We start from the raw sequence: 27,848 nt of genomic DNA, 5'->3' as shown, positions 1-27,848 counted from the left end.
TTAACAGATCCATGTCTCGGCTTCTTCATCTGAGATGAAGGGATAGTTACACTTGGTAGCAGCAGCATGGAGTGCATGAACCAGGCAGGATACACTGGCTGTTAATTGATGAGCTGTTTTGGCTTTCTAATTTCTCTGGCACAGGCGCTGAGTAAACAAGAAAAAAAAAAGCAACCGCCGCAATCATCAGCCAAGCTGGTCTATAGGGAAAGGGCAAAGATTTGAATCCTGAAGTCTTGGGACTCACACGCCCCAGCCCTAGAGGGGTGCGGACGATTGGGGTGGGGCATGCAAATAAGCCGGTGATCAGGCAAGGCCGGGAGGACCGCGGGTGAAAAGGAGGTGGCGGGGGCGGGGCATGTAAATGACCATGCACGGGGCGGGGCGTCGCATGTAAACGAGGGGCACCAGGCTGCGTAGGAAGCGGGGCGAGGTCCTTCGCGCAGGAAAGCCCCGCGCGGCGCGTGGAGCCTGAACGCACAGGTAGGAACGGGCGGTGGGGAAGGCTGGGGACCGGCCAGTGGTGGCTAAGGAACCGATCTGGGCTGGAACCAGAGCCTACGGATCCTCGGGTGGGCGTGGGGCTCCTCTCTCGGCAAGGGTCGGCTGCCGTCGGGCGCGGGTCGAGCAAGTGGACAGCTCACGCGCTGGAACTCAGGCAGCCTTGGCGGTCCCCACAAAGACGGTCCAGGGATCTTCTAGAAGCCGAGACTACCAGGCTCCTCCCAGGTTCCGGTTCAGTAACCCAGGAACCTGAGTATTTATTGTGGCAAACTGGACGTTGTATAAGTCTGTGTTTCAGTCTGTCCCCAAACCAGCACTCCTGGGCCCTGCCCTTCTCCAGCCCTTTGGGAGGTGTGAGGCTCACTGAGTCCTTCCCCTTACAGGTAGTCTTTTGAGAGTCATCGGGCATTTTCTGGGGCATTTGTCCCATTCTGTAGTCTAATGGAGAAATTGAAACTTGAGGAAATATTTGGCCAGAAGAGAGTAATGAGATTCCACAGTCCTGGTAAGACCTCTAGGAATCAGCCAGAGGCGTCATGACCGCTTACAGGGACATTGAGGCCGAGACAGGAGGTGCCCACCATGTCATTGTTCTCCAGCTCATCTGTGATCTGCTTTCTGTTTTAGGCTATGCCCTCTGACTGAGGGAATCTCTCTCTCTCTCTCTCTCTCTCTCTCTCTCTCTCTCTCTCTCTCTCTCTTCTCTCTCTTCTCTCTCTTCACTCTCTTCTCTCTCTCTCTATCTATCTATCTCTCTCTCTCTCTCTTCTCTCTCTTCTCTCTTCTCTCTCTCTCTCTCTCTCTCTCTCTCTCTCTCTCTCTCACACACACACACACACACACACACACCAGGGAGTATAATGGGCAAACAGACACCTCTTTCTAGGTCAGTGGAACCCCTGAGTCAGTTTGGGGTGTGGGACAGAGACAAGAGAAGGCATGCTGAACTGTGGGTACAGCATGGGCAAAGGCTAGAAGGTAGGACAGCTCAGTATGTCACCTAGCTATCATAGAGGGGCTAGATATGTGGAAAGTTAGACAGTGCCGCAGGAGCCCCTGGATTCCCTGCTGTGGGGCTCACGGGGAAGTCACGGGACAGATTCCTAGTCCTGGCCCCACTCCTGGATCTTCAGGGTACAGATGGGGAAACCCAAGTGAGCTGCACAAATGACCACACTGGTAATTGGGCAGGGTTGCAACCATCTGTGAGCCTGCAGTATCTGGGATGGCACTGCCATCTTAGACTGAGGAAGGCCAGGTGGCCAGGGAGGGTGTCCTTTAGGCAGGCACAATGACTACTGCCACACTTGGGGGTGAAAGAAGAGAGTGCTCTGGCTCATTCACACCACACCCTACTTTTCTGCCTTTGGGACCTGGGGCAGGGACCTAGCTGGGGCACACATTCACACTTGGCATGTGTAAAGAGAAACTTACATGGTCCCCATGGCACAGGAGGTCTACATGGGAAGCGAGGCTTGGAGGTTGGAAGCCAGAGCTCCTGACCCAGTAAAGGCTTCATTTGTTGCTTATGTGTTCTAAGCTCGGTCTCTGACCTAAAGTTCTGAGAACACTCAAGCATTGTAGTGAGGGTCTGTGGAGTCATGTATGCCCTATTCAAAACTACACCTAGGGGCAGTAGGCACACAGGATTGTTAGATGAACAAATCTTTATTGTTATCCCCAAGGATTCATTTCAAGAACACTGACAACCAGGGGTGTGTTCAGTGACCTTTGCTAGGGGTCCTTTATCAGGGAGTGACAGAGGCAGGGGCTGCACTGTGACTGCGCCTGCCGTGACAGGACCCTGTTGAGCATTCCTCCGGTTCAGCCTCTGAGACCAGCCTAGCTATGTCTGGCTGGATTTTCATCTGCGTGAGGCTTGCCTGGGTGTGCACAGACTTGAAGTGACCCAGGTTCAGATACCCAGCGCGGATCAGAATCCATTGCTCTGGTTCTCAGAGCCTGAGGCAGGGGGATGAGGGCAGAACTGAAGATGGGGTTCCAGGTTCAAATCTGTGTGATCTCAAGAAAACCACTCCACATCCCCACACCTCCCGTTAGTCAGGGCTGCCTGGGATGAGAATGTTCATGAAATGGCTGTCCTAAACCATTGCTCATGGAAGGGCAGGGCACTTGGTATCTCCTCCCACTTAGGATGGCACTGCTTTTCCAAGCTGCCCCTATCGCTTCTTGCTCTGAGAGACTAGGAGTGCCAGGTGCTGCATCAGGCCAAAGATGAGGTATTTGATCTCTCACCACATTCACAGCCAGGCTCGCTGTCCTGAAGAGTGGCCAGGGTCATGCTGGAGGCCACCCTTGCAATCGATTGACCCTGCTGGGTCATGAATTAGCATCTTATACAATGAGGTGAGATAGTGTGTCTAAGCACCTGGGGTTTCACGGGCACCACCAGTCAGTGACGGGACCAGGACAGGGAGGAACACAAGGTTAGTAGGAGCCTCGTGGGGTGGTGACCCAGGGCTTCCTGAAGCCTGCGTGCTGCGGGTACGGTGCAGTCTCTTAAGCGGTCTTTCTAAGAAGCACTGATGTGAAGCAGTTCCAGGTGCTGCCACCACTGATTCACGCTGCCTCTGGGGCCCACAGCCTCCTGGAGACGACGGAGCTTAAAGTGGGGCCCCAGCCGAGGGACTTGAGTTTCATGAGGTTTGTGGGAAGGTCCCGCAGAAGTAGTTATAGAATGAATGGCAATACTCGGGTGTTGGGTGCCAACCAGTGTAGGCCAGGGTCAAAAGCATGAATGACACAGCAGTAGAGGTCCTCAGGAGGCTGACAGTCCTGAGGAGAAGGTGACTCCAAGGAGTTAGCCTTGGCGTTGAGACCACAAGTAGAGAGAGCCGATGCAAAGGCTCCAGGCGAGGGAACTCCTGGTGTTTTGCCCACGGCAAGGAAGCAGTGGGGTTGGTTGGGACTGAGGGAGCAGCGAGGAGCAGGAGTCAGGGGGTTGGGCAGTGCCTGATACCTGTATTATCTGAGTTTGTTTAAGCCCTGGGAGGCGAGGGCTGTAGGACACTCCAGTTTTCTACATGAAGTGACAGAGAAATCCAGTCACTTATTTAAGGTCACATGTCAAGCCTCCCATCGTCACCATTGGTTACAAAGAATGAAATTAGGTCACAAGGTGAGCCACCACCCCCTACGACTAAGATCACCTCTCTGCTCTGCCCAGTAGACTTGTGAACACTGCCAGCCTCCATGCCGATTGGCAGACTGTTGTTAATGAGCCCTTCCTCACAGTCCCAGAGAGTGAGGAAGGGAGGGTCAAGTACATAAGGAGCCAAGTGTTTGTTGGTTTGAACTCCTATCCCCAAGGAAGAAAAGAGGCTAGTGTAGAGACCTGCCAGGCGACACTCTGACACCACCGGTCACCCACATGCCTACATGCTTAGCTCCCGCCCAAGCTCCCTGACTGAAGAGGAGAGTCTAAAAGATTGTCTTGGCTGGATCTGGGAAGCATCATTCACAGGTCTGTTTTGGAGAACTTGGGCGGCCTGAGGTTTCCTAGGGTAGTCAGAGGGGTGTCTGCCTTTTCAAAAGAGGAAGTGAGACCATGGGAGGAGGAGATCCACGGCCGTGGCGGTGGGTTGGGTGTCCTCCCAAACCCAGAGCCCCGGTCTCTTATCCACTTGCCTCTGGGACAGCAAGATCCTACTCTGTGCTCACTCTGCGGATGATCTCTGGGACTGCCTTTTTGGGAACCTATGTTCCTGGCCTTAGCTCGTTCCCCCATCCCCCGCCCGGAGGTACTAGCCATTGCTCCACTCCAGCCCAGAGGTCCTCCAGGTCAGGCTGTTCGGCTACAGTTATTCTTAGGTGTTCCCTCTACCTATGGTGACTTTGGAGTTCAGTCGGGCTTCAGACTTGACTTGACTGGGGTCCTGTTAGAGCCAAGGAAGACTTTGGGCTCCTCGTATATTTCTGGAGTGTATCATATCCCGTGCTGTCTGCAGCCATAGTTTGGGAGACCGTTTGGCATTTGCAGTGGTTGACCTGAGGAAGCCTCCCGTCTTTCTCTTCAGCGTGTCGTCTCATCTGAAATGTCCTCGTCGAGGTAACAGTTGTTTTCAGTCTTTCTTGTTTGCCAGTATGCTTCTGGTGACTCTGTGCTGTCACTGCCAGGGAGTTGCTCATTTCTTATGTCTGCCATGGGAGCTTTTGGAAGTGGTGTGTGGTTTATTTTTGAGGTGGGTGGAATTTTCTGTTATCTCTGTCGCTGGATTCTATGGCCGTTCAGGCTGTTGTGGTAGGCACATGTGGCTTGTCTCAGTGGTAGAGAATGTGTTGCTCTTTCAAAAATGATTTTTTTCGTACATCCACGCATAACAGCTGGAATCTGAAATCCTCAATGGTCACCCAACTTGTATGCACAGGCAGGCTTATTCCCCAGAGTTAGCAGTGTTAGTCTCCCAAGCCAGCTTGACTTGTAGATACCCCGTCTCTGCGTTCCTTGTGTTAGGATTATAGGTGGGTCGCTACATCCACCCAGCATTTACATGGGTCCTGGGGATCCAGACTTCAGTCCTCATGTTTGCATCGTAAGCACTTGAACTACTGAGCCATCCCCAGCACCAACGAGAGGTGTAGCTGAAGTTCACCACACACACACACACCTGTAATCCTAGAACTTGATAGGCTGAGGCAGGAGGAGCCTGAGTTCGAGGCCAACCTGGATGGCATAGCAAGTGAACCTGTATTTTTTTAAAAGTGTGTGTTTTATTGAGAGCGAAGTCCTAGACAATGCAGCTGTCAGTGCGAGCCCACTGGCTCTGCCCCACCCCCACACAGACACCCCAGCTCAACACTCTTCTTCAGTTCCTCTGGGTCTTATCCTAGCTTTTGAAGCAGAGTAGTTAGATGTCAGCAAGCGGGCACCGCAGACTTTGCGCTGTCATCTTCCCTCCCTCTGTGTGAATCAACCTGGATTCCTCCCTGTCACATTTTAACTGTCCTATTCTCTGCCAGTCTCTGCTTGCCCCACCCCACCCCCAGTGACTTCATGTCACTTTGCTTCTAGGAGACTAGCACTCCACTGTGCTCAGGAAGCAGGATCCTAAGCATGTTGCTTTGCTGGTCAACAGTGGGGTACGGCTTGCCCTGCCTGTCTGTGGTAGGGTTGTACCTCAATGGTAGAACACTTGCCTCCAGTGTGTGCTTATGGGCCGGGGTCAGGTCCCTAGCATTACAGGGGAGTAAAGACGGTCCTGAAGAAGTCAGACATCACACACCCACTGAACATATGTTCATCCTCAGGCTCCTTGGCTGGAATCTCAGACAGGGAAGCTGGCCCAGGCACAGGCCCTGTCTCGGAAAAGCACCTGACCAGGATGAATGCTGTGAAACAGCACATCACTCAGTCTGGCGGCCTCCTCTTGTGGAAGACATGTGAACCTTGAGAGACCTTGGGGGAGAATTAGCACAGAACTAGCAAAGCTCAGGAAGCAGGAGGGGAAAGGCTGGGTAGACTGTGGAAGGCAGACTGAAGTGGGAGTGGCATCGCCCAGGGTGGTGGGGTGGCAGTGGTGAGGACTGTGCTGGGAAGGAGAGTGGGAAGTGAAGGGGACAGTGTAAGTGACCTAGCGAGTGGGACTGCCCAGGGTGTACTTGGAGACCTGGGTGGCGGGGGATGTAGGCCGATGAGGACAACAGTTTGGCTCCTCCTCCTCCCAGCATGGAAGATAGTAGTGAGGGCTGTAGACATTCTAGAATCTTCTCTGGCTCTTGGATGAGCAGGTGAGGAAGCATCTCCAACCCACCTCTCATCCCCACCTCCCATCCCATCACAGTGGAATCCAGTATTGGGATATGGTGGTAGTCATAGCAACAAAGAGGGTGGACTCTCCCTGGTGGGGCCAATTCTGGAGCAGGGACCCCTTCTACCGTTCTTTTCCTCTTTCTGGGGTCTCCTAGCATCTCAGGTCTGCTCTTACCCACTGGATACCAGCTAATGATGGTGGCCACATGGGGACCACAAGCTTAATTTAATTATTTATTAGTTATTTCTTTATTGTTGGGCACAGGGTCAGGCACAGGCTAGGCAGTGCTCTTTACAGATGTAGAGAGCCTACTGCTGTTCTGGGTGGGCTCTTAGGTTAGTACGGGGAGCCTGGGGTTCTCAGGCACGGTGGGGTGGCTGTACAGTGTAAGAGACCTGTATGAATGCTCGAGGGACCTAGACAACACTAAAGGGTTCTAGGAACCCCACAGGCCAAGCACTTTGCTGTGTGGTCTTTGTAGCCTGACCCTGGAGAACTGTTTGTTTTTCTTCACTTTGCTCATTTCTATGAGATCACTGTCACCATAAGGTTTAGGCTGGCCTCGAACTCCTGTCTCGGGATGTCCCTGTGGCTGGCTTCAGGGCACTCCCCTCATGGCCTTTCTTGTCAGCTCCCGGCAAACAATGCTCTGGCTAGTAATGTAGTTGGCACCTCCACAGCTGGTCACTCCATCTCCCCAGGACATGGTCCTGACTTCTCACCCTGAGACTCTTGCCCCACCCCTACCCCATGCTGTGTTCTATGGAACTGGAGGTCCTGTGCTTCTAAGTCCACAGTGGGAAGGAAGCCTGTGCCCCTGAGACTTAGCCCTGCTATCATGTTTGTTTGTTTGTTTGTTTGTTCTAAGGGGTTAGGCTTTTCTCAGTGGGTGGAGGTAGTAAACCTTACTCACTGCTCTGCAAACTGTCCCCGGGCCATGGTCAGTTTCTTTGCTTTCGTGAAACTGCTCACTGAGACAAGTAAACCTGTTCCCATTTCCCAGAGAAGGACACTGCACTCTGAGAGGACCTCAACCTTCAGGTCTGGGGCAGTCGGGGTGGAACTGCACTTTGCCCCAGAGTCATGACCTAGATCTTAGGTACTCTGGGGTCCCTGCCCACATGGGAGGCCCTCACTGCCAGGCTCATAGCAATACAGGGTTGAGACAGCAGGAAGAATGCAGACGTGTGCCTTTTGGCCTCACCACGCCTGTCTGCACAGGGGAGTTAATTATGCCCAGTGTCGCCTGCTGTGGGTGTGGGGGAGGGGCACAGAGTCCCAGTCACCACTAGACAAGTTGCCTGTTGAAGGCTCAGCAGTCAGCAGCTGTGCATCCTTAGACAGGTTCAGAACCTCTCTGTCAGGGTTCATGGTGCGGGCTTCTGCAGATCTCTGGCAGGAGCCTAGCAGAATCCAGACCACACTGGACAGAATTTAATCAGTGTTCAGGAGCCTTGCATCCTGTTTCTGGAACAGTAAGTAATGACCACAGCGGTGCTTCATCACCGCTCGCTGGCCAGAGACAGAAAGTTCTAGAAGAGGACGGGGCATCATGCACCCACACGTCTCCATGGAAACCCTTTACACCCACTGTGCATGTGCACACAGGGTGTTGGTGATGCAGAGGTCCTGGCTGCTGGGGGCTGCCATGCAGCAGGGCCAGCATGGCACAGAGGTGCCACCAGAGTTCACGAGGAAAGGGGTCCGCAGCCAGAGTGGGTGATGAAAGGAGCTGGATCTGGATGCTCTCTTGGGCTTCCAGAGTTTTCCATAGAATGGGCTTCGGGGATCCCATGGAACTACATGAAGGCCTCCCCGAGGGCACTGTTGTCTGCCTTGTGTTCACAACTGTCAAGTAATGCTTGCATTTGGTAACTCTGTCCCCACCATGGTTTCCATCTTCAGGGCCTTAGAGTCCTGGCCCACAAAGGGAGCCCAGGATAGCCCCGTCCCTTCTGGAAGAGGCCCTAGTCCTCACAGTCTTCCTGGACCTCAGCACCTCTCTCCTCAGCACTCTCCATCTCTCTCCAAACCACTAGAACATTCTGGCCCTAGGGCCTGTGATTCATGCTCACAGTTCATGACATTCCCTTGGCTCTTCCGTGTCAGGGTGCCCAAGGACACTCACCTCTGCACCAGGCATCATAGCCCCGCTCTTTCTCCTCCAATGGGGCCTGCTTCTTGCACTTCTTTAGAATCCCAGATGGCTCCCCACTGCCCGCAGACTGCCCCGGTCTCTCCCAACTGGTAGAAGGTGGTGCCATCACCTGGGCCTGCCAGCCTCTCTCTTCTTGCCAACCACACCTGCATCCCAGCACAGCCAAGATGCCCTTGCTGATGCCTGGTGGGTTCAGTCACCTTGAGAGTTTTCAGAATCTGTGTGATGGGCGTGGAACTGCGCTGCCTTCTCAGGGAGCTTTGAAAGCCTGTTTGGCTCACAGAGACCTGCCTGCTTCTGCTTGCTTCTGAGGTCAAAGACCTGTTCCTCCACAGCTGGCCTTCGTGTTAGCAATTCCTACTGGGGAGGTCCTCAGCTCTCCCCATCATCTCTTCACGCTGGTGGGAGCCTCGGAGGCTTTTGCTGGCACTGGTGCCGTGGCTTGCTACCTGGCCTAACATTCATCCCTGGCTCCTAGATCCTGCAGAGCCACAGCCACAGGATCACCCCTAAAATCTCATGTCTGCCTGAAACTCGGCACTATCTTCTTGTCTCACTCGGGTGTTTGTTAAAAGGATAACGGGGTGTAGCCAGCTGGTGGCGCATGCCTGTAACCTCTCAAGAGTAGGGTCCAGAAGGATCCCAATTTCAAAGCGTGCCTGGGTTACAGAATGAACTTCAAAGCCAGACTCGGCCATGTAGTAAGGCCCTGCCTCAAAATGATGCACACACACACACACACACACACACACACACACACACGCACATGAGTGGACAATACCTCAGATGTAGTGCTTGCTTAGCATGCACTTGGGCTCAGTCCCCTGGAAGGAAGAGCAGTAAAGGATGTGAACAGCGGTGTTTCCAACTGTAGATGGTATACAGTAGGTGGCTTGAAGTACTTCTGACGGGAAACGGTACACAGGGAGGCAGGTAACATCCATGGGCTTCTCGCTCCACTATAGGAGCAGGCGCGGGCTGTGCCAGCCTCTCCCTTGGCTGAGCCAGCACACAGATAGGGGCCCTGGCCTGCCCTGCCTCCCTGTCTGAGGTGGGGCTGTTGACGTGGCCATCATTTCTGGGAAACCCCAGTGACTGCTGCCTAGAAGCAGTGTGTCCTTGGCTCCCAGCCAACCCAGCTGTCTTGAAGTCGGGAGGCCGACTTAGACTGGAGTCTTGGGTCGGTCGCTTTAGAAGCCACCACACCCCTTTACCCTTGGCCTTTCTTCCTCTGCATGTGCAGCTTGTCATACTTCTGTTTGCCCCGTGTTTGGAGTGCATTTGCAGGAAGAGGCACAGTGGTCAAGCCCACAGATTGTGGGTCCCGTTCTAGCTCTGGGACCGCAGCAGGCATCCTACCAATTCTGCGCTTCAGCGTGCTTGTCTATGGATGGCACCTGGCTCGCAGGGTGTCTGCAAAGTAAGCTAAGGTAGCCTGTCACCGTCACGTACAGCTATGTAGGCAGATGTCAAAGGTCTGTGTTTAGATTGTTGAATTTGTTCTTGTCTAATTTTTACCGCTCACCCTCTAACAGTTAGTTACTGAACACCCACAACGTAATATGCCAGGCCGTGTTCTGGGCACTAGGGACCAAGTCATGACAAGGACAGACGTGAACATGACTTCTTATGATTAGCGCTCATGGGAACAGACCCTTAGCTCTGGTGACAAATGCATGATTGAAATGATCAGTCCCTTCTTCAGGGAAGGATCGAGAGTCTTGCTGTGTTGTGCTGGCTGGCCTTGAATTTAGGATCCCCCTGACTCCACCCTCCAGATGCTGGAATTACAGGCATTTACTGCCACGCCTGGCCACAGGTTACCCCTTACACTTCCATTTCTTAAACCAGGAGCGTCCTAAGGGGGTTCCACACCTTCCTTCTGTCCCGACTTCTTTGTTAAACCACTTGTATACTTTGCTTGTTTTTCTCAAAGCAGCGTCACACTGGCCTGTCTTTGTGCATTAATTAACACTATGTTTTGTATGTTGGCAGCTTCTTCCGATCTTGTTTTTATTCTTTCCCTTTGCAAGGTGGGGGAGGGGGATGGAACTTAGGGCCACATCTTCCAGCCCGTTCTTTTTCCATTCTCTCTCTCTCTCTGCCACCCATGCTGGAGCCAGAGACATTTTTGTTTAGCCTCCCATGTTGGGGTGGAGGCTGTGCCAGGCTGAGGCCGGGTGATAGCTCTGGTGACAAGACAAGGAGAGCACATGGGGAGAGCCAGATGTGACTCAATGGGGTCTTTCTGGGCTGTCAGCAAGAAGGGAGCTGGTGGCCATTGCTCAGATGGCCCTGGAGGCTGGTGGGGCCTTGGGAGGGTGAGTGGGGTCTCAGAGGCCATGTCACAGGGGCTTGAAATTTGCTTGTTTTTTTTCTTCTCAATTTAAATTTTATTTTTAAGTAATTGAAAATGTAATGCAGTTTTAAAAATAATAGAGAATCAGAGAGGACCCCTCAGCCCTCAGTTTCTCCCTGCCGTGTGTGTGTGTGTGTGTGTGTGTGTGTGTGTGTGTGTGTGTGTTCTCGTAAGCGCGCGCGCATGCGCATGGAGACCAAAGGTTGATATTGAACGGCTTCCCCTATCTTTTAATGATTTATTTGTTTATATTTTGTGTATGAAGCTTTTGCCTGCCTCTATGTCTGTGTACTTCATGCATGCCTGGTGTTGTTGGAGGCCCAAGGAGAGTGCTGGGTCCCTTGGAACTAGACTCACAGAAGGTTGTAAGTTGCCATATGGGTGCCGAGAACCAAACCCAGGTCCTCTGTTCTCTTAATGATGAGTGGTCTCTCCAGCCTATCTATCTATCTATCTATCTATCTATCTATCTATCTATCTATCTATATCTATATATATATATATTCTTGAGACAGGGTCTCTTACTGATCCTTGAACTCACACATTAAGCTAGACCGTCTGGCCAGTGAGCTCCAGGGAGGAGGTTTTCCCCTAGCTCCTCCCCGCTGCTGCTCCCTGCCCCCACGTCCCTGTACCAGACCTGGACTCGGGTCCTTATAATTGTGTAGCAAGTATAATTGTGTAGTGAAAAGCGCTGAGCCATCTCCTCAGCTCCTCCCTGTGTTGCTTTCTTACACATCTGTATAGCAACTCAGGCGAGCACTGGCCCTGTTGGTTCCCAGGTCTACTCTTAGCATCTCCATTTCCTTAGACACTTACTTGTGTCTACGCTTCTGTGACCTTGTCACACAGGCATGTGGGCCACAGTGGAGACCCAGGACATCACTCAGCACAGGAGTTCACATGTGACTCCTTCACCAGCATCTTGGGCCCCCTTTCTACCCTCATGACCCATTTCTAACATGATTTCAAGAGCAGTGTTCACAGTCTCCTAACATGCTCCTTCTGGGTGTCTGGACATGTCAGGTAGGCTGCTCTGAGGAGTGTGGCCCCAGGTGGAGCTGGTGTGGTCTGGGCTGTTGAGGGCAGTGATGGGACCTGGCCTTGTTCCTCATGTAGGAGCGACTCCGGCTGCAGTGTGCGGAGGTTGGCCCCATCCACATCAACTGCCCAAGACATCCTGCAGCTCCAGAATGAGTTTTTGAAACTGAGCCAATCAAAGACCCTCGATGGACGTCATTCCCTATTCGAGGAGTCTTTGCTACTGTGTCCACAGCTGGGATCTCAGAGCCCCTAAAATGGAACGAAAACTTAAGTGTGTCTACCTTGATCATGAGGGTTTGCCTTGCACCCATGCTCACATGAGTCAGTGACCCTTCAGACATGAAGGACTTAGGCTTCTAGAAAGTCAGGGGTTCCACGATGAGAGCAAATTCAAATTCCAGGGCTGCTTCGATGGCTGTGCAACCCCAGGCAAGTTACTCAACCTTTCTGTGCCTTTGTCCCTTCATCTGAAATTGAGGGAACTATAGTACCTCCTTGATAAGGCTGGTTTAAGTGGAGGGGGAGGAAGAGTTGGGGGAGGGGGAGGTGATCAGAAGAGAACTGAGCAGGGTGTTAATAGTGTCGGTGAGTACTGACAACGCCAGAGAGCAGAGGCTCTCCAGGACATCAGGCCACGGTAGATCTCCAAGAGATGCACAGGTTCCACTTGGGCACTGTCACCTCCCTAGGCCTGGGTCTCCGATTCTGTTACTCAGACCCGAGAAGACCGCTGTTCCTAAACAATTGCTCCGCCATCCGTCTCGAAGCCCTTTCTTGGCCTTACCACGGGTTAGACAGGCTTCAGTGCGTCACACAGGCTGTTGACATTCAATGTTGACAGGCGCACGGGTTATTTTCATGGCTCGTTCTATTTCATTGTTAGGTTCTGGCTGTAATTCTAGAAGCGGAGGAATGTACTTGGAGCTCAGAAGCAGAGGGACCTGGCTTCTGATGTTTGGCTGTGCGTGCTTGCTGGACAAGTTCCTATAACCTAGGACTCGGGGTTTGCACTCGCTGTTCTTTTGGAGGTGCTGGAGAGGGAGCCTAGGACCTTATGCAGGTGGACCAGGTTGGCTACCACGGGCTGCATTCCAGCCTCTCCCTGTATAGCCCGGGTTGGCCTTGAACTCACGATCCTCACGGTATCACAGCGTGGCATCACTTGAGGGCCGTGTCACAGCCGGAGTGCTGCAGGTACACGTGTGTGCATGAAGGACAGTTTCCTTAGGAATAAACACTTGGTGACAGTACAGATGTAGCCTCCGCCTTGAGTGCACCACAAGGACAGTGTCCGGCAGGGTTGTTGATGGCGTGAGCCACTGGTAGCTCAGACTGGATGTGTGTATAACTAGGTGTCCGCCTCGTGCCTTGCTTCCTCTCTACAGCTCTGACAGGCCCATGCAGCAGGAGGCAGAACTCCAGAGGCTGAAGAACCCAGTGTGGGCTGATAGCTGCTCAGGGGCGAAATGGGTCTGGGGCTACACATTTAGATTCAACCTCGAGATAGAGACCCAGACGGGGGGGGGACACTGGGGACTGACCCACTGTTGGGGGACACTGGGGACTGACCCACTGTTGGGGGATACTGAGGACTGACTCACTGCCGCTCAGAGAATAGCACACAGCTTCCCTCTTGCAGAGCTTCTCTCTCCCCTCCGCTATCCCCTCCCTCCAGTTTCTTTTCTTTCCTTCTACTTTGAGCTTGCCTCCTTCCCTCTGGCATGCTGGGGGTGGAACCCAGGATCTGGCACATACCAGGCAAACCTGCTGGATTTGTCTGTCTGTTTAAGCTGCCAGCACCTCTGAGATGGGGCTGTTATTGGATGGCCACTTAGCAGATAGGGAAACTGAGGCACTGGGTACAGCTTGCTCAGGTTCACAGCTGGTGTGGAAGGGATTGAACTTGTGAATGTATGCTACAGCTCTTCTGGGACAGGCAAAGAAAGGCATGGCCTCTGGCTCTGTGTGGGGAGGGCACAGAGACATGACGGAGGGAGGCCATGCCACAGTGGACCCCACTGACCTCATATCAGCACTTATCCACCCTTCTTTCTGCAGGCACCTTTGCGTCCCAAATGGGGTGGCTTTGCACCAAGTTCCTGTCCTCCGTGAGCTGTTTGATTTTGCTGTTGGTGACTAGATCTGGTAAGTCACCACCTCTCATTCATTCATTCATCAACCACTAACGACATGTTAAGGTACTCCTGTCCATCATAGAACAGAACAAAGCCACTGTGGGGATTGTCGGGGGTTGGGGTAGGACAGAAGCAGCAAGTGACAAATCACCATAACTAGTTATTTTCACTGACACTAATTCAAATTGGAAATTGAGGCTGTCCGGGAATTGAGTAGAAAATAATTTGACTTATATACCAAAGGTTATCAAAAGGTGGTAGGAAAAACACAGCTCAGGACTGAGGGAGGGGGGCTTGGGGGATGGGGTGGAGAGAGAGGGGGCATTGCACTTTAAAACAGATGCACAAGGGATGGTGGTGCCAGCTTGGAGGAAGGCAGTGTCTGCAGGGGCGTTCCTGATGAGGCTCCCAGGTAGAGCCTGCCTGGCATGGGGTAGGAGGACATACCACAGGGTCACTGAGTCAGAATGACCTTGCAGAGTCTGATCAGAGGAACTGAGTGAAGCCCAGGTTGCCTCAGAAATCTGGAAAGAGTTTCCAGATCCATCTAGAAGGTCAGCATGAAGACACATGGGAATTGACTAGAAGGTTTCTCATCCATGTGGCCAGGTGTGGCTTATACCTGTCAGCCCAGCACTTGGGAGACTGAGGCAGGAGGATTTTGTGAGTTTGAGGCCAGCGTGGGTTACATAATGAGTCTGAGGCTAGACTGAGGTAGCTATGGAGACACTGTAAAAAACAAACAAAAAACCAAATGGACACACAAATCCTCCCCCAAGCCCAGGCAAGGGCAGACTATTCTGTGTGATGGGAAAGCCCAGGGTGCTGTTGGAGGAGAGGGGTCAGGAGATCAGAGTTTTGTTTGCTGTCTGAACACTTCCTGCATGGTGGGCCACGCCCACTGGCATGTGTATTGTGACTTTGTCTGGACAGTGGCCATGTAGGGCTTGGGTCAAAAAGCTCTTGAGGGTCCCAAATAGTAGTCACTCAACACTTAGCAAACCTCCACACTCACTGGCTGTTACACACACACACACACACACACACACACACACACACACACACACACCCTGAATTCCCGGCAAGGAGCTGATAGATAAGTGCCTGCCCCTCCTCCGTCCCTCCTTCCTGCTCTTCCGTTGGCTAAGCCAAGTCTTAGGTACCAAAGGGCAAGAGCCCGAGCAGTACACACAGTCAGTCTCTTGCCTCAGTGGGGGAAGGAGATGTTGGGCAGTTGACAACAATATAGGGAATCACCTCTTCTTTCCTGTACTTTAAGATGGGTGCTTCTGAGAGAGAGTGGCACCTCTGCAGGTGTGTGTGTGTGTGTGTGTGTGTGTGTGTGTGTGTGTGTGTGTGATGTACATGTACAGGCATGTATGTCGTGATCCTGTTTGCACTAGCCTCCCTCTGACCTTGGTGGTAGGAGCCCCTGGTCATGACTCCTGTGTCTGCAGGGAGCATCAAGGTCCTGGGTGAACCCACCTGCTTCTCTGACTACATCAACACTTCTACGTGTGAGTGGGCGCTGGATAGCCCTGTGGACTGCAGTTCTCAGCTTCGCCTGGACTACAGGCTGCTCTTTGAGTTCTCAGTGTAAGTAGGGTAGTGGGGCAGCGCCCAGAGGTCTGTCCAGGCCTTTGCCAGGATATGCTGTGTCATTTGCTTGCGGCAGCTAACTGAGTGGTATTTGAGGTGGTCTGGGATAACATATCCTTTGTGATACTACAGTTGAGCGAAGCTTGATAGTGCAGATCTACAACGTGAGATGCTGAGGTAGGAGGATCACAAGTTCAAGGCCCACCTGGGCCATTTAGTGAGATTCTGTCACAAAATTAAAAGTGAAAGGGCTGAGGGAACAGCTCAGTGGTAGAGTGCTTGTCTGATGGATGACCCTGAGTTCTGCTACCAGCCCTCTACACCCCCACCTCCCAACACCCACAGGATACAGAGGACACTGTGGGACTCTGGATCCCTGTCACTCTGTCCTGTAAATGTTGGACTGGGCCAGCACTTCTCTAACTTTTGCATCTAAAGTTAGCCAGGGCTAGAGCCACATCCTGCCTCAAAAAATAAAAAATTTACAAATATAGTTGGTAAGATGGCTCAGCCAATAAAGGCATGGATCAGAGGGCTTGAGTTTAATCCTCAGGATCTACATGTTAGACAGAACCGTGGAACAGTTTGACTGGTGACCCCGAGCAAGCTTAGCTTTGAGACAAGACTGTGAGGAATTTGTTGTGAAGATGTAGACATGGCATCCAGGGGTGGCTCTGGGAAATTCCCTGGCATCTGGGTGCTCTGTGACTACTGTGCCTAGGTCTAAACCAAGTCCACAGAGTCAGCACGCAGTAGTACTGGGAGACACACAGACACTGCCCTATGCCTGTGAGGTAACCCTCCCCCTCCTATTGGCTCAAGGCAAGTGAGATTGACTTTTGCACATTGGCACAGACCAGGCACCGACAAACTATGGACCCCAAGGCAACTGGCCACCTTCCAAGGCAACTGGCCACCTTTTTTTTTTCTTTCGAGACAGGGTCTCTCTATGTATCCCTGGCTGTTTTAGAACATGCTATGTAGACCAGGCTGTCTCGGAACATTCTGTGTAGACCAGGCTGTGCTCACACTCACCGAGATCTGCCTGTCCCTACCTGTGCTGGAATTAAAGGTGTGCCCAACCACAGCAGGCAAACTACTGCTTGTATGAATAAAGTTTTATTAGCATACACCATTACATTCATTTATGTCTTGTCTAGGACTGCCTTGGGGCTTACACCAGCAGTTTTGCTGTAGTGACAGAAACCATATTGTTTTCAAAAGCCTTCAACTTCCTGTCTGGCATTTTATAGAAACTGAGTTTATGTGGCTGGCCTGTCTAGGTGGTCCTTTGGCAGAATTATATCCTGACGTGTACAGGGAAAGAGCATGTGGGAGGTGTGCTACGGCTTATCATAGCCCCCTGTCAACCAAGGGATGCTGGGACACATGAATTACTTAATGCTCAAGCCTGGGGTGAGCTAAGTCATGGGTCTAAGGACTACAGCCAGAATGGCTGCGTCCAGAAGTGTCCGGAATGAGGTGGGCAATGTCCGTGGCCAGCAAGATGCTAACCCCAAGTCATTTTCCCACCTGGTCCTGATTGCTCTGGCCTTCCTGTCAGGCAGGGGTAACCTGGGAAGCTGTGGGGATACTGGGGGTGCTGGTAACTATGGGCGGAGGTTCCCTGACAGAGTGTCCGTGTCTGCAGGAACTTCACATGCATCCCCAAGAACAGTGCAAGCACCATGTGTGTATGCCACATGGAGACAGACGAGCCAGTCAAAGCAGACACATACGGGCTCGAACTGTGGGCTGAGCAGCAGCAGCTGTGGCAAGGTTCCTTCAAGCCCAGTGATAATGGTAAGGCCTATCTGGGTGCTCTAGTGTGGGAGGTGGGGTACACACTGACTGCAGGTCGGCTGTTGGTCTGTCATATGCCCTGAGTGTGGAAGGCTGACCTTACTCTCCCAGAATCCCTACAGCGTTTCCTACTGCAAGCTTGCTCCCACATGGTTTGTATTCCTGAGGATGGAACCCAGGTCTTCCCAGATGCTAGGCAAACGCTCTACCACTGAGCTAAATCTCGGTGCAAGTGTGGTTAGAACAGGAATTGAAAGCAAGAATTTGATGCTGTGTGACCAAGGGCAAATCACATCACTTATCTGAACCTCAGTTTTCAAAAGAGACTGATTATTCTCATTTTAAGATCAGAGAAGGCAAGCAGTTTGCCTTAGGTCACACAGCTTCTCAGTGCCAGAGGCAGAATTGAAGACCACATATCTGAGACAGGGTCTCATGGTTTTCAGTCTGTCATTAGAACTGCTGCTCAGACCACTGGGCACCTACAAAATACTAGAATTAACCCACGAATGAGTTTAAAATCATTATTAAATTGACCTTAACATACTGTCTGCTGTCATGATCTTATGGGTAAGATGACTTCAGAAGTGATGAGCCTGGTGAGGTGGCACACTCCTGTAATCCCAGCATTCGGGAGTCTAGGAAGGAGGGTCAGGAGTTTGAGAAGATGGAGATGTTAATAACAGATCTCAGGGCTCAAGCCCCTCACTAAGTGCCCTTCCTCTCCAGTGAAGCCCCCCGCTCCAGGCGACCTCACAGTCCACACCAATGTCTCCAGTGTTCGGATTCTGGCATGGAGCAACCCGTACCCACCGAACAACTTCTTGCACAAAGGCCTCATCTACATGGTCAACATCTCCAGAGAGGACAACCCGGCGGAAGTGAGTGGGCACTGTGGATCCCCGCCATTGCCTGGGAACAGGGCTGGGAAGGCACGCTCCATCTTTGGAGTAGGGAGCTTGTTGGGGGGCGGGTTATAGTGAACTAGAGAGGTTGCTTGTGCCTAGGCTCTGCCCCAGGCATGTTTGTACCCTTCCTGGCCCGGCATTTGCACTATACAGTCATGTTGGCCAGTGTCCCATCATTAAGACAAAGTGCCGAGAAAAATCAGCTGTAAGAGGAAATGTCTGTTTAAATGCATAGTTTCCTGGAGATCAGTCTGTGGTCTTGTGGCCCCGTTACTCTGGGCCTGGTGTTGAGGCAAGCCTCATTGCAGAAGCGTGCTGAAGCAGGGAGCAGGAAGACAGAGATAGAGACAGAGACAGGCACACACCAGCATACACCCACTGTCATCATGTCCCTGAGAACATGTCCCCATGACTCCCCTTTCTCACACCACATGCCACCATTTCATAATAGCTCCACTCTAGGGACCCACAGCATCAGGAATAGGTCTTATCCTTGCCATCCTAACTCAGTAAGGGGACACATGAGATTATGGGTGGCAAGGTAGTCACTTCAGACTGGGCACACTCTTGGTCACATTTCCTCTTGTGTGTTATTCATGGTGACCTGTCCTCAGTGCACAGATGGGAAAGGAGTTGAGCTGGGTACAGTGGCCAGTGCCTGTAACCACAGCTCTCAGGAGACCGAGGCAGGAGGATGGGAAGTTCTTCACTAGACCCTTTCAAACAACAGCAATAACAAACAAAATCTCTCTACCCTCCTCCCCTCACCCCAAAATTTCTACACAGGTGTCATCAAACAGACAAAGGCAAGTGTCTGTAATGGCTACCCGCTTTAGAAACAGGTGGAAGTCATTTCCTGCTATCCATGTCTTCCTTCCCCTCCTTCCTAGCATTCCCACTGGTGGCATGACTGGAAACCGAAAGATGACCCCTCCGAGGTCACTTAAGCTCATACAGTTTAGTCTTGGTTTATGATGTGCTCAAACCCAGTTTAATCCACTTGTCCAGATAATGGTTGATAGCAGTCATTGGAGAAATCGGGGGAGGGGAGGAGCTGACAACCTCCATTTCATTTACCTCTTAGCAGTGGCACGGTTGTGGGGATGATCCCATTTCCAGCACCGAGGGAGCACCCAGGGCAGCAGCCAGGCTGGGAGCTGACACACATGCCTGCTGGGTCTACATTCATACGTCCTTGTCTTTCTTCAGTTCAGAGTCTTCAATGTGACCTACTTGAAGCCCGAGCTGAGCTTTCCGATCGACACCCTGAAGTCAGGGGTATACTACAGGGCACGTGTGAGGGTCTTATCCCAGAGCTTTGCTGGCATCTGGAGTGAATGGAGTCCCAGCATCACTTGGTACAACCGTAAGTATCGGGATGTTGGGCCGTGAGGAGCTCTACAGCTGTGGATATTCTCTGTTCAGAAATTCCCTCTGGGTGACCTCGGGGTTTTCGGTCCTGGGATGCCTGTAACTATGCACGAATGGCTGTGGGCTAGTGATCAGAGGAACGAAGTAACAGATAGGCCCACAGTTTCCATGGTTGTCACTGTTCAGTGCCACAGACTGACTGAGCCCCCTTTCTACCCAGCATGCAATAGCTACATAGTCAGGACTGAGGAAGGTTGTGTGAGGTTGACTCAGTGGTACTGCTGAGGAGGAGGAGGAGGAGGAGGGCCTGTCTGGAACAGGCATGTTATACATCACACATTTTTTTTTCCAGCAAGTCATGACAGTCTGTGACTGAATGACCTCGGGGCTCCAGTGGTGAGGAGAGCTCTCGGGAATCCTGGAGCAGTGTAGCTGTCATGTCAAAAGCAGAAACACGGGAGATGGGTCAGTGCCATGAAGCCCTGAGTTTACAAGCCTAGCACAGTAGCACACATGCATAATCCTAACAGAAATTAGGAGAAGCTAGCCTGTCCAGACGGTGAAAACAGAGCATCCGAAACAGTGTGAAAGGCTAGGATGGACACGCGTGTGGCTCACACGCTCTTGCACTCACATCCTCACATGCATCGTGAACAAAAGATTAAAAATCGCTTAAAAACACAAATATAAACAACAACAAAAACAACAAAAAAAAAAAAAAACCAAAAAACCAGGTGGATCTAGATGAAAGCAAATGCCAGGAAGGAAAGGAGGCAGAGTGCAGGGGTGGGGGAGAGGGTGGGAGACGGTTTCAGAGAAATCTCAGAGTCCGTGAACAAGGAAGAGATTCCTGTTTTAGCACTGAGTATGTGTCCTCTTAGCCTGGGAGGAAAGCTAGCCCTGCTGAACAGACGAGAACCCCCAAGGGAGCAACCAACTTATCTCGGGTCACACACCAAGGACTTAGTAGAGGCTGGCTTTGAACTCAAGGACCCTCCAGTACACTTGACCTCTGAGCTCTGGTCAAACAAGAGCGACAACTTCAAGCTGTTGTGATCTGGACTTGGATCAGGGACAGTGAGGACAGGGACCAGGACGGGTGTGATAAGGATTTGGTGTGTTAGAGGGAGAGCTGGGGAGACAAGTGGGAGACGGGGAACCCTGAGTGAGGGTGCAGACTGCACAGGACACGGGGCGGCCTTCCAGTTCACGACTCCTTTTCTCCTTGCAGACTTCCAGCTGCCTCTGCTGCAGCGCCTCCCGCTGGGGGTCAGCATCTCCTGCATCTGCATCCTGTTGTTTTGCCTGTCCTGTTACTTCAGCATTATCAAGTGAGTTCCTGCTTTGGCGGGTGCCTCTAGCTGGCTCTTCTGCAGTACCTGATGTGGGTCCCTCTCCTGACTGTCAGAGGTCATGGTCACTGTGCTGGCTGAGAAAAGGCTGGAAGTCTGCCTCACAGGGCAGGGCAGCCTGTGGCTGGAGGCTTGACCACAGTGGCTGTGCTCTGGAGAAAAGAGGGCCAGGTCGGGGGCAGTAATGGCACGTGCTCTGGAGAGAAGAAGCTGGCTTGGGGCTAAAGAAGGGTCGATTTTGGCGTAGAAGAGATGGAGCTGTCCCTCTGTCCCTCTCAGTGCCCATGGTATGGCCCAGGCACTGGGCATGTGGTGGGAGCAGAGGAATTTGAGCAGATGCTGTGACTCTTGCTGGCAGGGAACACTTGCAGGCAGGGAGCACTTGCAGGCAGGGAGCACTTGCAGGCAGGGAGCACTTGCAGGCAGGGAGCACTTGCAGGCAAGTGGCTGGCCAGCTGCCCTATAACCTGGGCTCCTCTATAGGCTCACAGTGACCATCAGAAAAAGATATCCAGAGGAGCCTGGGCAGGGCTAGTAGATAGGGAAGATTCACTTCTGGTGAGTTCTACCTTGGAATCTCAGGTCCAGCTCCACGTTCTTTGAGAAATGAGATCAGAAGTAGCTTCGGACTGGTGCTGTGCAGTGCCCGTGCCTGGCTAAGTGCAGGGAAGGCCACATCCTCTGTTGTCAGTCGCTCGGGGCTAAGCTCTGCTGCTCTGACGCTGAGTCTCTCTGTGTTCTGTTGCCCTCTCCCACCTGATGTCCCCGCACCCAGTGGCTTACAGTTCTCAAAGACACATGGCATGTTCTTCCCATGGAGTCTTGGCCATGTCCCCTGAGTGTTCTGTCCCTTGACCTTTCCCAGGTTATCCCTTGCTACCTTCAACCCTGCTTCTCTCTCCTACCTTCCTCTCAACACTTCTTGTTTGGCTTTGAGTTGTTTTGGAACCCAGGGTCTCATGCATGCCAGAGGGTCTCAGAGCTCTCTACTCTAGCCTTCTGCTTACTTTCACCTGGAGACGGGGTCTTGCCAAGTTATCCAGATTGGTCTCCAACTCACTTCAGCTCAGGAAGCCCTGGAACTTTGACTCTCTCCGTGCAGCCTCCTAAGTGGCTAGGATAATTCCGGATCACCATGCCTGGTGGCCTTTGCTCATCGGCACTTGTCGTGGTAAATGAGTGTCACGTGATCATCTCTGCATTTGCTTCTTTCTCCTCTTGAAGGCCACCCACAGGGGCTTCTCCTTTGGCTTTTTTTTCTGGCTTAGTCCCTGTGGCCCTTGAACAGTGATCTATGCATAGAGTAGGTGCTCAGGAAATACTATGGGAAGATTGGTCGAGTGAAAGCCACAGTGGCCAGTCAGTTCAGGAAGAAAGGGAAAGCCTGCTTCTCCATGGCCCCTGACCTCTCAGGCCTGTTAAAGCCAGAATGGTAGAATGCTTCTCCCGCTCCCAAGAAGGGACCCTCGGAGGAGCAGGACCCTTGCTGCACAGCTTGAGTCTTTGCTTGTGCCACAGGGGCCTCCTCAGAGACTGCCGTAACGTAGGTCTGCAAAGCAATCCTGCCGGTAACACGCTCTCCCTGGGCTCCTGTGACAGTTAGTATCAAGACTGTCTCACGTCCAAAATGGAATCAGTGTAGCCTTGGTGCCCTGCCAGGACACCTTGGCCACTGTAGCTTTCGGGGCCCAACCCTCTTCCTTCCCACCCTCAGGATTAAGAAGATATGGTGGGACCAGATTCCCACCCCAGCACGTAGCCCCTTGGTGGCCATCATCATTCAGGACACACAGGTAAGAGGGTGCAGATGTTTCATAGTGTGACTCCCAGCCATGGGTAGGGTGGCTGGAGGAGCGAGCGGCCAGGGATAAGAAGGGTGGTGCACGGGTTGCTACACAGCGGACGCTTGCAAACCCCATGCCCATATCCATGTGGGCCCCGTATTGTTTCTGCCATGTTCTGCTAGTCACAGCGAGTTCTATGGCCAGATCAAAGTCAAGGAGGGCACAGGCAAGCTGGAGTATCTGAGGACATTTGCCATCCCTGGTGTCCTTTTACTCGGGTGACAGGGTATGGGGGACCGAGGCTCCCAGAGCTCTGTGGGGCCTTTGTGGATCTCAGCTGTCTTAGGCAAGGCTGTTGTCTGTGAAAACACCAAGCCTTTTGTAGCTGGGTTGGGCTGACAGGCAGCACCCCACTGATTGGCTGTCTATTTTAGGTATCCCTGTGGGAAAAGCAGACCCGAAGCCAGGAGTCAACCAAGTGCCGGTATGTGTCTGAACTTGAACTTGGGTCATAGGTTCTGTGGGTTTGTGTGAGAATGTGATAGATACTCAGCTGGTAGCCATCAATTCCCCTTCCCTGGCCCCCACACAGCTGACTTCTCTCTTCCTGGCCCCAAGGGTGACGGCGGGTGTGAGGGAGCAATTGTGGGTGGCTGAGTCTCCATTCTGCAGTGAGAACAGGTCAAGTGTTGATTTTTAAAGTCAGAATCCCATGTCTGCAACACCCCAATATTGATAAAGGGTGATTCCATGCAGGGTTCTGAAGGATGACTAGGAGTTTTTCAAGTGTTGCAGAACTGAACCCTAAGCTTTGCTTCTGCAGGCGCTGGAAGACTTGTCTAACCAAGCTGCTGCCCTGCTTGCTGGAGCACACAGTGAAGAAGGAGGCAGAATCCCTGAAGGCTGCCAAAGCCAAGCCTCTCCCCAGCCCTGGAAAGGCAGGCTGGTGTCCTGTGGAAGTCAACAGGAACGTCCTCTGGCCAGAGAATGTTAGTGTCAGTGTGGTGCGTTGTATGGAGTTGTTCGAGGCCCCGGCACAGAATGTGGAGGAGGAGGAAGAAGAGATGGTCAAACAGGACCTGAGCATGTCACCTGCAAACAGCGGAGGTGGCTTCCAGGAGAGTCAGGCCGACATCATGGCCCGCCTCACTGAGAACCTGTTTTCGGACTTGTTGGAGGCCGAGAATGGGGGCATTGGCCCCTCGAGCTTGGCAGAGTCATGTTCCTCTCTGCCTTCAGAAAGTGGGCAAGCTTCTACATCCCAGACCTGCTTCCCCACGGGGCCCAGTGAGGCCACGTGCCCAGTCACAAGGCAGCAGCCTTCACACCCAGGCCCTCCTTCAGGCAGCCCAGCCCAGAGTGAGCCTAACCTGGCCTGCACTCCGGCCCCGCTTGTCATTGCAGACAATCCTGCCTACCGGAGCTTTAGTGACTTCTGCAGCCCGGCCCCAGATCCTGGAGAGCTGGCTTCCGAACAGAAGCAGGCCGGACATCTGGAAGAAGGGGACCCTCCAAGCCCAGTTGACCCCCATTCTTCAGGGCCACCAACGCAGCAAGGGGAAAGCTGGGAGCAGATCCTGCACATGAGTGTCCTACAACACGGGACAGCTGCCTCCACCCCAGTCCCTACCAGTGGCTACAAGGAGTTTGTGCAGGCAGTGAAACAGGGCGCTGCCCAGGACGCAGGGGTGCCTTGTGTCGGGCCTTCTGGAGACACTGGTTACAAGGCTTTCTCGAGCCTTCTGGGCAGCAGTGGCGTCTACACGGGCACAGCAGCAGCAGGGACTGACAGTGGACATGAAGGGTACAAACCCTTCCAGAACCCTGTCCCTAACCAGCCCCCTGGCTCCATGCCCTTATTCACCTTCGGACTGGACGTGGAGCTGCCACCCAGTCCTCTGAACTCGGCTCCACCCAACAGCACCCCAGAATGCCTTGGTCTGGAGCTGGGGCTCAAAGGAGGTGACTGCTTGAAAGCCCCTCCCCCTGCAGACCAGGTGCCCAAGCCATTTGGGGATGACCTGGGCCTTGGCATTGTGTACTCGTCCCTCACTTGCCACTTGTGTGGCCACCTGAAGCAACACCACAGCCAGGAGGAGGGTGGCCACATCCATGTCGTTCCCAGCCCTAGCTGTGGCTGCTGCTATGATGACAGGTCACCATCCCTGGGGAGCCTCTCGGGGGCCTCGGAAAGCCGTCCCGGGGAAATGCCACCAGAAGCCAACCTCACCTTAGCACTCAGGACACCCTCAGACGTGTCAGGGGAGGGCAAGGGCCCAGCTCACTCTGTTCCTAGCCAGACTACTGAGGTGCCTGTGGGTGCCCTGGGCATTGCTGTTTCTTAGGTGAGTGTGCTACTGTTGCTGAGCTCTGCGCTGAGGCCAGGGTTCCTCCAAGCCAGGGACGTGCTTCCTGGGAGACAGCCCAGCTGGCCGGTTTCCCAGAAATCGGAAGAATGGTGAACTGAAGATGTGAACTTGGCCTGACCCTGGAAGCGCAGAGCCTGGCTGTCTCCCCTACCACTGTCCTGGGCTCACCTCCCTCCCAAGGGATTCAGGGGCTTACTGTGCTTTGTCCCACGGCAGTGCTGACGTTCCTAAGCCCTGGGCTGTCCTAGCTGCTGGTGCTCTACCTGCTCGGGTCCATTTTGTCCACCAAATAGACCTGTTGCCCAAGGCTCACAGCAGGCCTGGCATAGCTGCTGGACTCTCTCAGCTGGAAACTGGGCCTAGACACTCAAAGCTGGCCAGGCAGTGGCTTGGGGGCCCTAGTGGAAATTTTAAGTTAAGGGAGGGCAGATACTGCCTCAAGAAGGCCGTTCATTGAACAGCTCGGACTCGCTCGGACTAGAGGCAGAGCCTGCTGTCCCAGCTTGGCTCAGTTGTAGAAAGCGGGAAGAACACAAAAGTGATTGCCCAAAGTCACTGCCAGTTACCCACATGTGACCAGAAGCCAGGGCTCCTGGGATGAGGAAGTGGGTATCCCAGTAAACAAACACAGCTGCCGGGTGGCAGGTCCCAGTGGACAAAACCGTTGGCAGCCAAGGCAAGACCACAAGGGAACTGTGGGGCTGGTTCTGGTTGGTGGCCAGGTGGTAGGGATGGCAGATGGCAGGCTGCCGTCGGGCTGCGTTCTGGAAGAGCAGGCTCAGCGCTGTCTGCTCATGGCCCTACGTAGCATGTATGCAAGGAGGTCAGGACAGGTCATGGGGAGCTTTACGTCAATAAAGACTCGATCTTGTCAGTTCTTTATCCCACACACACCAGGCCCACGGAAGCTTTACGGTAGCTCACAGAGACCTGGCAGCCCGAGCTCGACAGCTGAAGTGTGCAGTCTGAGGGAGCCTGAACGCGGTCCCAGCGCTTGGTTTAAAGGGATGAGTCGGGAATGGGGTGGAGGGGAGTGAGGGACCCTTCTCCAGCTCCCATAGTCTTTAGTGAGGGCCATTTCCGGGGTAGGGGTCCTCCTCTCTCACCTTTAGGCAGAGTGCTAAAGATGTTGGATGTTCCTTAGCACACGGAGGATGTGGCACTGGCTGCTAAGTGTTGCTGAATGTGGCAAAGCATTGACATCAGTGCGCCCCACATCTCAGGCAGCGGAGTTGGGGTGTGGCAACCTGCCAGGCCAGCCAAGAACTTCCATAGTCTCTATTTTGAATATGATGTTTGGAAGGAAAGACCAGAGACAGGTCACTGAGGGAGGCTTGAAGGAGGACACCTTTGAGATGAGCCTGTAGTATTTGCAAAAAAAAAAAAAAAAAAAAAAAAAAAAAAAAGCCAGGAAGAACTCGGAATGTGCAGCAGATGGCTCGTGTCTGAAGTTTAAGGCACAAGGATCTGGTGTGGTCACAGCATCAGAGATGAGAGAGTCCTGGCACGAGGGGTGGTGTGCAGTTGGATACTGGCATGCCTTCGGTCTGCCTGCTTAGAGGTGGTCCAGAAGAAGCCAGCCTCAGACTTCCACTTCTCAGAACAATGTTTTAAAAGACAAGGTCTCTCTGTGGCTCACACTGGCCTCTAACATCACTGCGTGCTAGGACTTCAGATGTGTGTCACTATACCCAGCTTCCCAGCAGTCTCACCACACCCCTAAGCAGGAGTGGAGAGGAAATGGAGCCTTCCAGGGTCTGCCTCCCGTGGGTGTCCCTCCCACCTGGCTGAAGGAGAAGTCTGGGTTTGAAAATCCCCACTGCTCATATCTGCATCCTGGAGGGAAATGCCTCCCACAGGAATGAGCTGACTCTCCCCCGAAACTGTTCCCAGAATGCCCTTCAAACTTCCTCTCTAAAAACACCCTTCAACTGGGCATGGTGGGACCTGTCTTTAACAATGGTAGAGATCCAGGCAGTTTAAGACTAGTGTTAGGCTTTTATAGTGAGACCCTGTTTTGGAAAAATCCAGCTTCCCAGTCTGACACTTGACCTTCAAGCTCAGATGTCTGGATTCGCCCAGGATTTCTCCACCTTCTCTGTCTTCTCTCCCCTTGCACTGCCTGCACCTGCACCCCCTGGATTGCAAACCAGGAAGCTACTAAGATCTCTGTGGGAGTGTTGGCTCCATTACCACCCCCTTCCCATCTCCTGGGTGTCCTCTGGTAACCAGACCCGAGGCACTTGGGATTCCCCGCTCTACTGTGACCGTGCCTCCTGCCTTGGCTTCATCCAGATTCTCCTGCTGAAGTCATTTAACATCGAAGGGGCCAGCCTGTGCCCTCCTGGCTCCCATACTCACTAGCTAAGGCTACCCACGGTTATTTCCAACCTTCACTAGTCCTACCTCTTCATCCTGTTTAAGTATTTATCAAGGCAACTTCTCCCTGAGAGGCAGTTAAGTTTTCTCAGATCATGAGCACAAGTCAAAGTGTTGATTTCAAGTTTGCAGAGAGAGAATCGGGGCACGCGGAGACACGCATGTGATAGCTCCATTTCTCAACTAGCAAGTGACCCAGAGAAGCAGCCTACAGCAGAGGCCTGTTTTGGCTCATGGTTGAGGATATTCCTTCCACCATGGTGAGGATGGCCTGGTTACCTCAGTGGCTTTCTGCTGTGGAAAGAATTGCAG

General features: G+C 52.8%; 1 protein-coding gene across 2 annotated transcripts; it reads left to right on the top strand.

The window, feature by feature from the left end:
• The first annotated feature begins 414 nt into the window (after nt 1–414).
• On the top strand, nt 415–27,848 carry IL4R (interleukin 4 receptor). Of its 2 annotated transcripts, none has more exons than XM_080912828.1 (10): nt 415–483; nt 13,895–13,981; nt 15,429–15,567; nt 17,222–17,373; nt 18,103–18,254; nt 19,491–19,647; nt 20,884–20,983; nt 22,719–22,797; nt 23,223–23,272; nt 23,612–27,848. In XM_080912828.1, exons 2-10 carry the CDS (start codon nt 13,912–13,914, stop codon nt 25,131–25,133), a joined length of 2,421 nt encoding a protein of 806 aa, XP_080768954.1. In that variant the 5' UTR covers nt 415–483; nt 13,895–13,911; the 3' UTR covers nt 25,134–27,848. The 2 variants fall into 2 exon arrangements, with proteins under 2 accessions (XP_080768954.1, XP_080768955.1); XM_080912829.1 differs by lacking the exon at nt 415–483 and adding an exon at nt 4,480–4,573.

This window comes from Micromys minutus (genome assembly GCF_963924665.1).
Source record: "Micromys minutus genome assembly, chromosome: 2".
Lineage (NCBI taxonomy): Eukaryota > Metazoa > Chordata > Mammalia > Rodentia > Muridae > Micromys > Micromys minutus.
This window is presented reverse-complemented; position numbering and strand designations above follow the sequence as displayed.

Excerpts from the sequence above, each read along its gene's own strand:
- IL4R (XM_080912828.1), top strand. The coding sequence starts at position 13,912 with ATGGGGTGGCTTTGCACCAAGTTCCTGTCCTCCGTGAGCTGTTTGATT. Across the intron at positions 19,648-20,883 it reads CAGCATCACTTGGTACAACC|ACTTCCAGCTGCCTCTGCTG; the intron begins GTAAGTATCGGG and ends TTCTCCTTGCAG. Across the intron at positions 22,798-23,222 it reads TCATCATTCAGGACACACAG|GTATCCCTGTGGGAAAAGCA; the intron begins GTAAGAGGGTGC and ends TGTCTATTTTAG.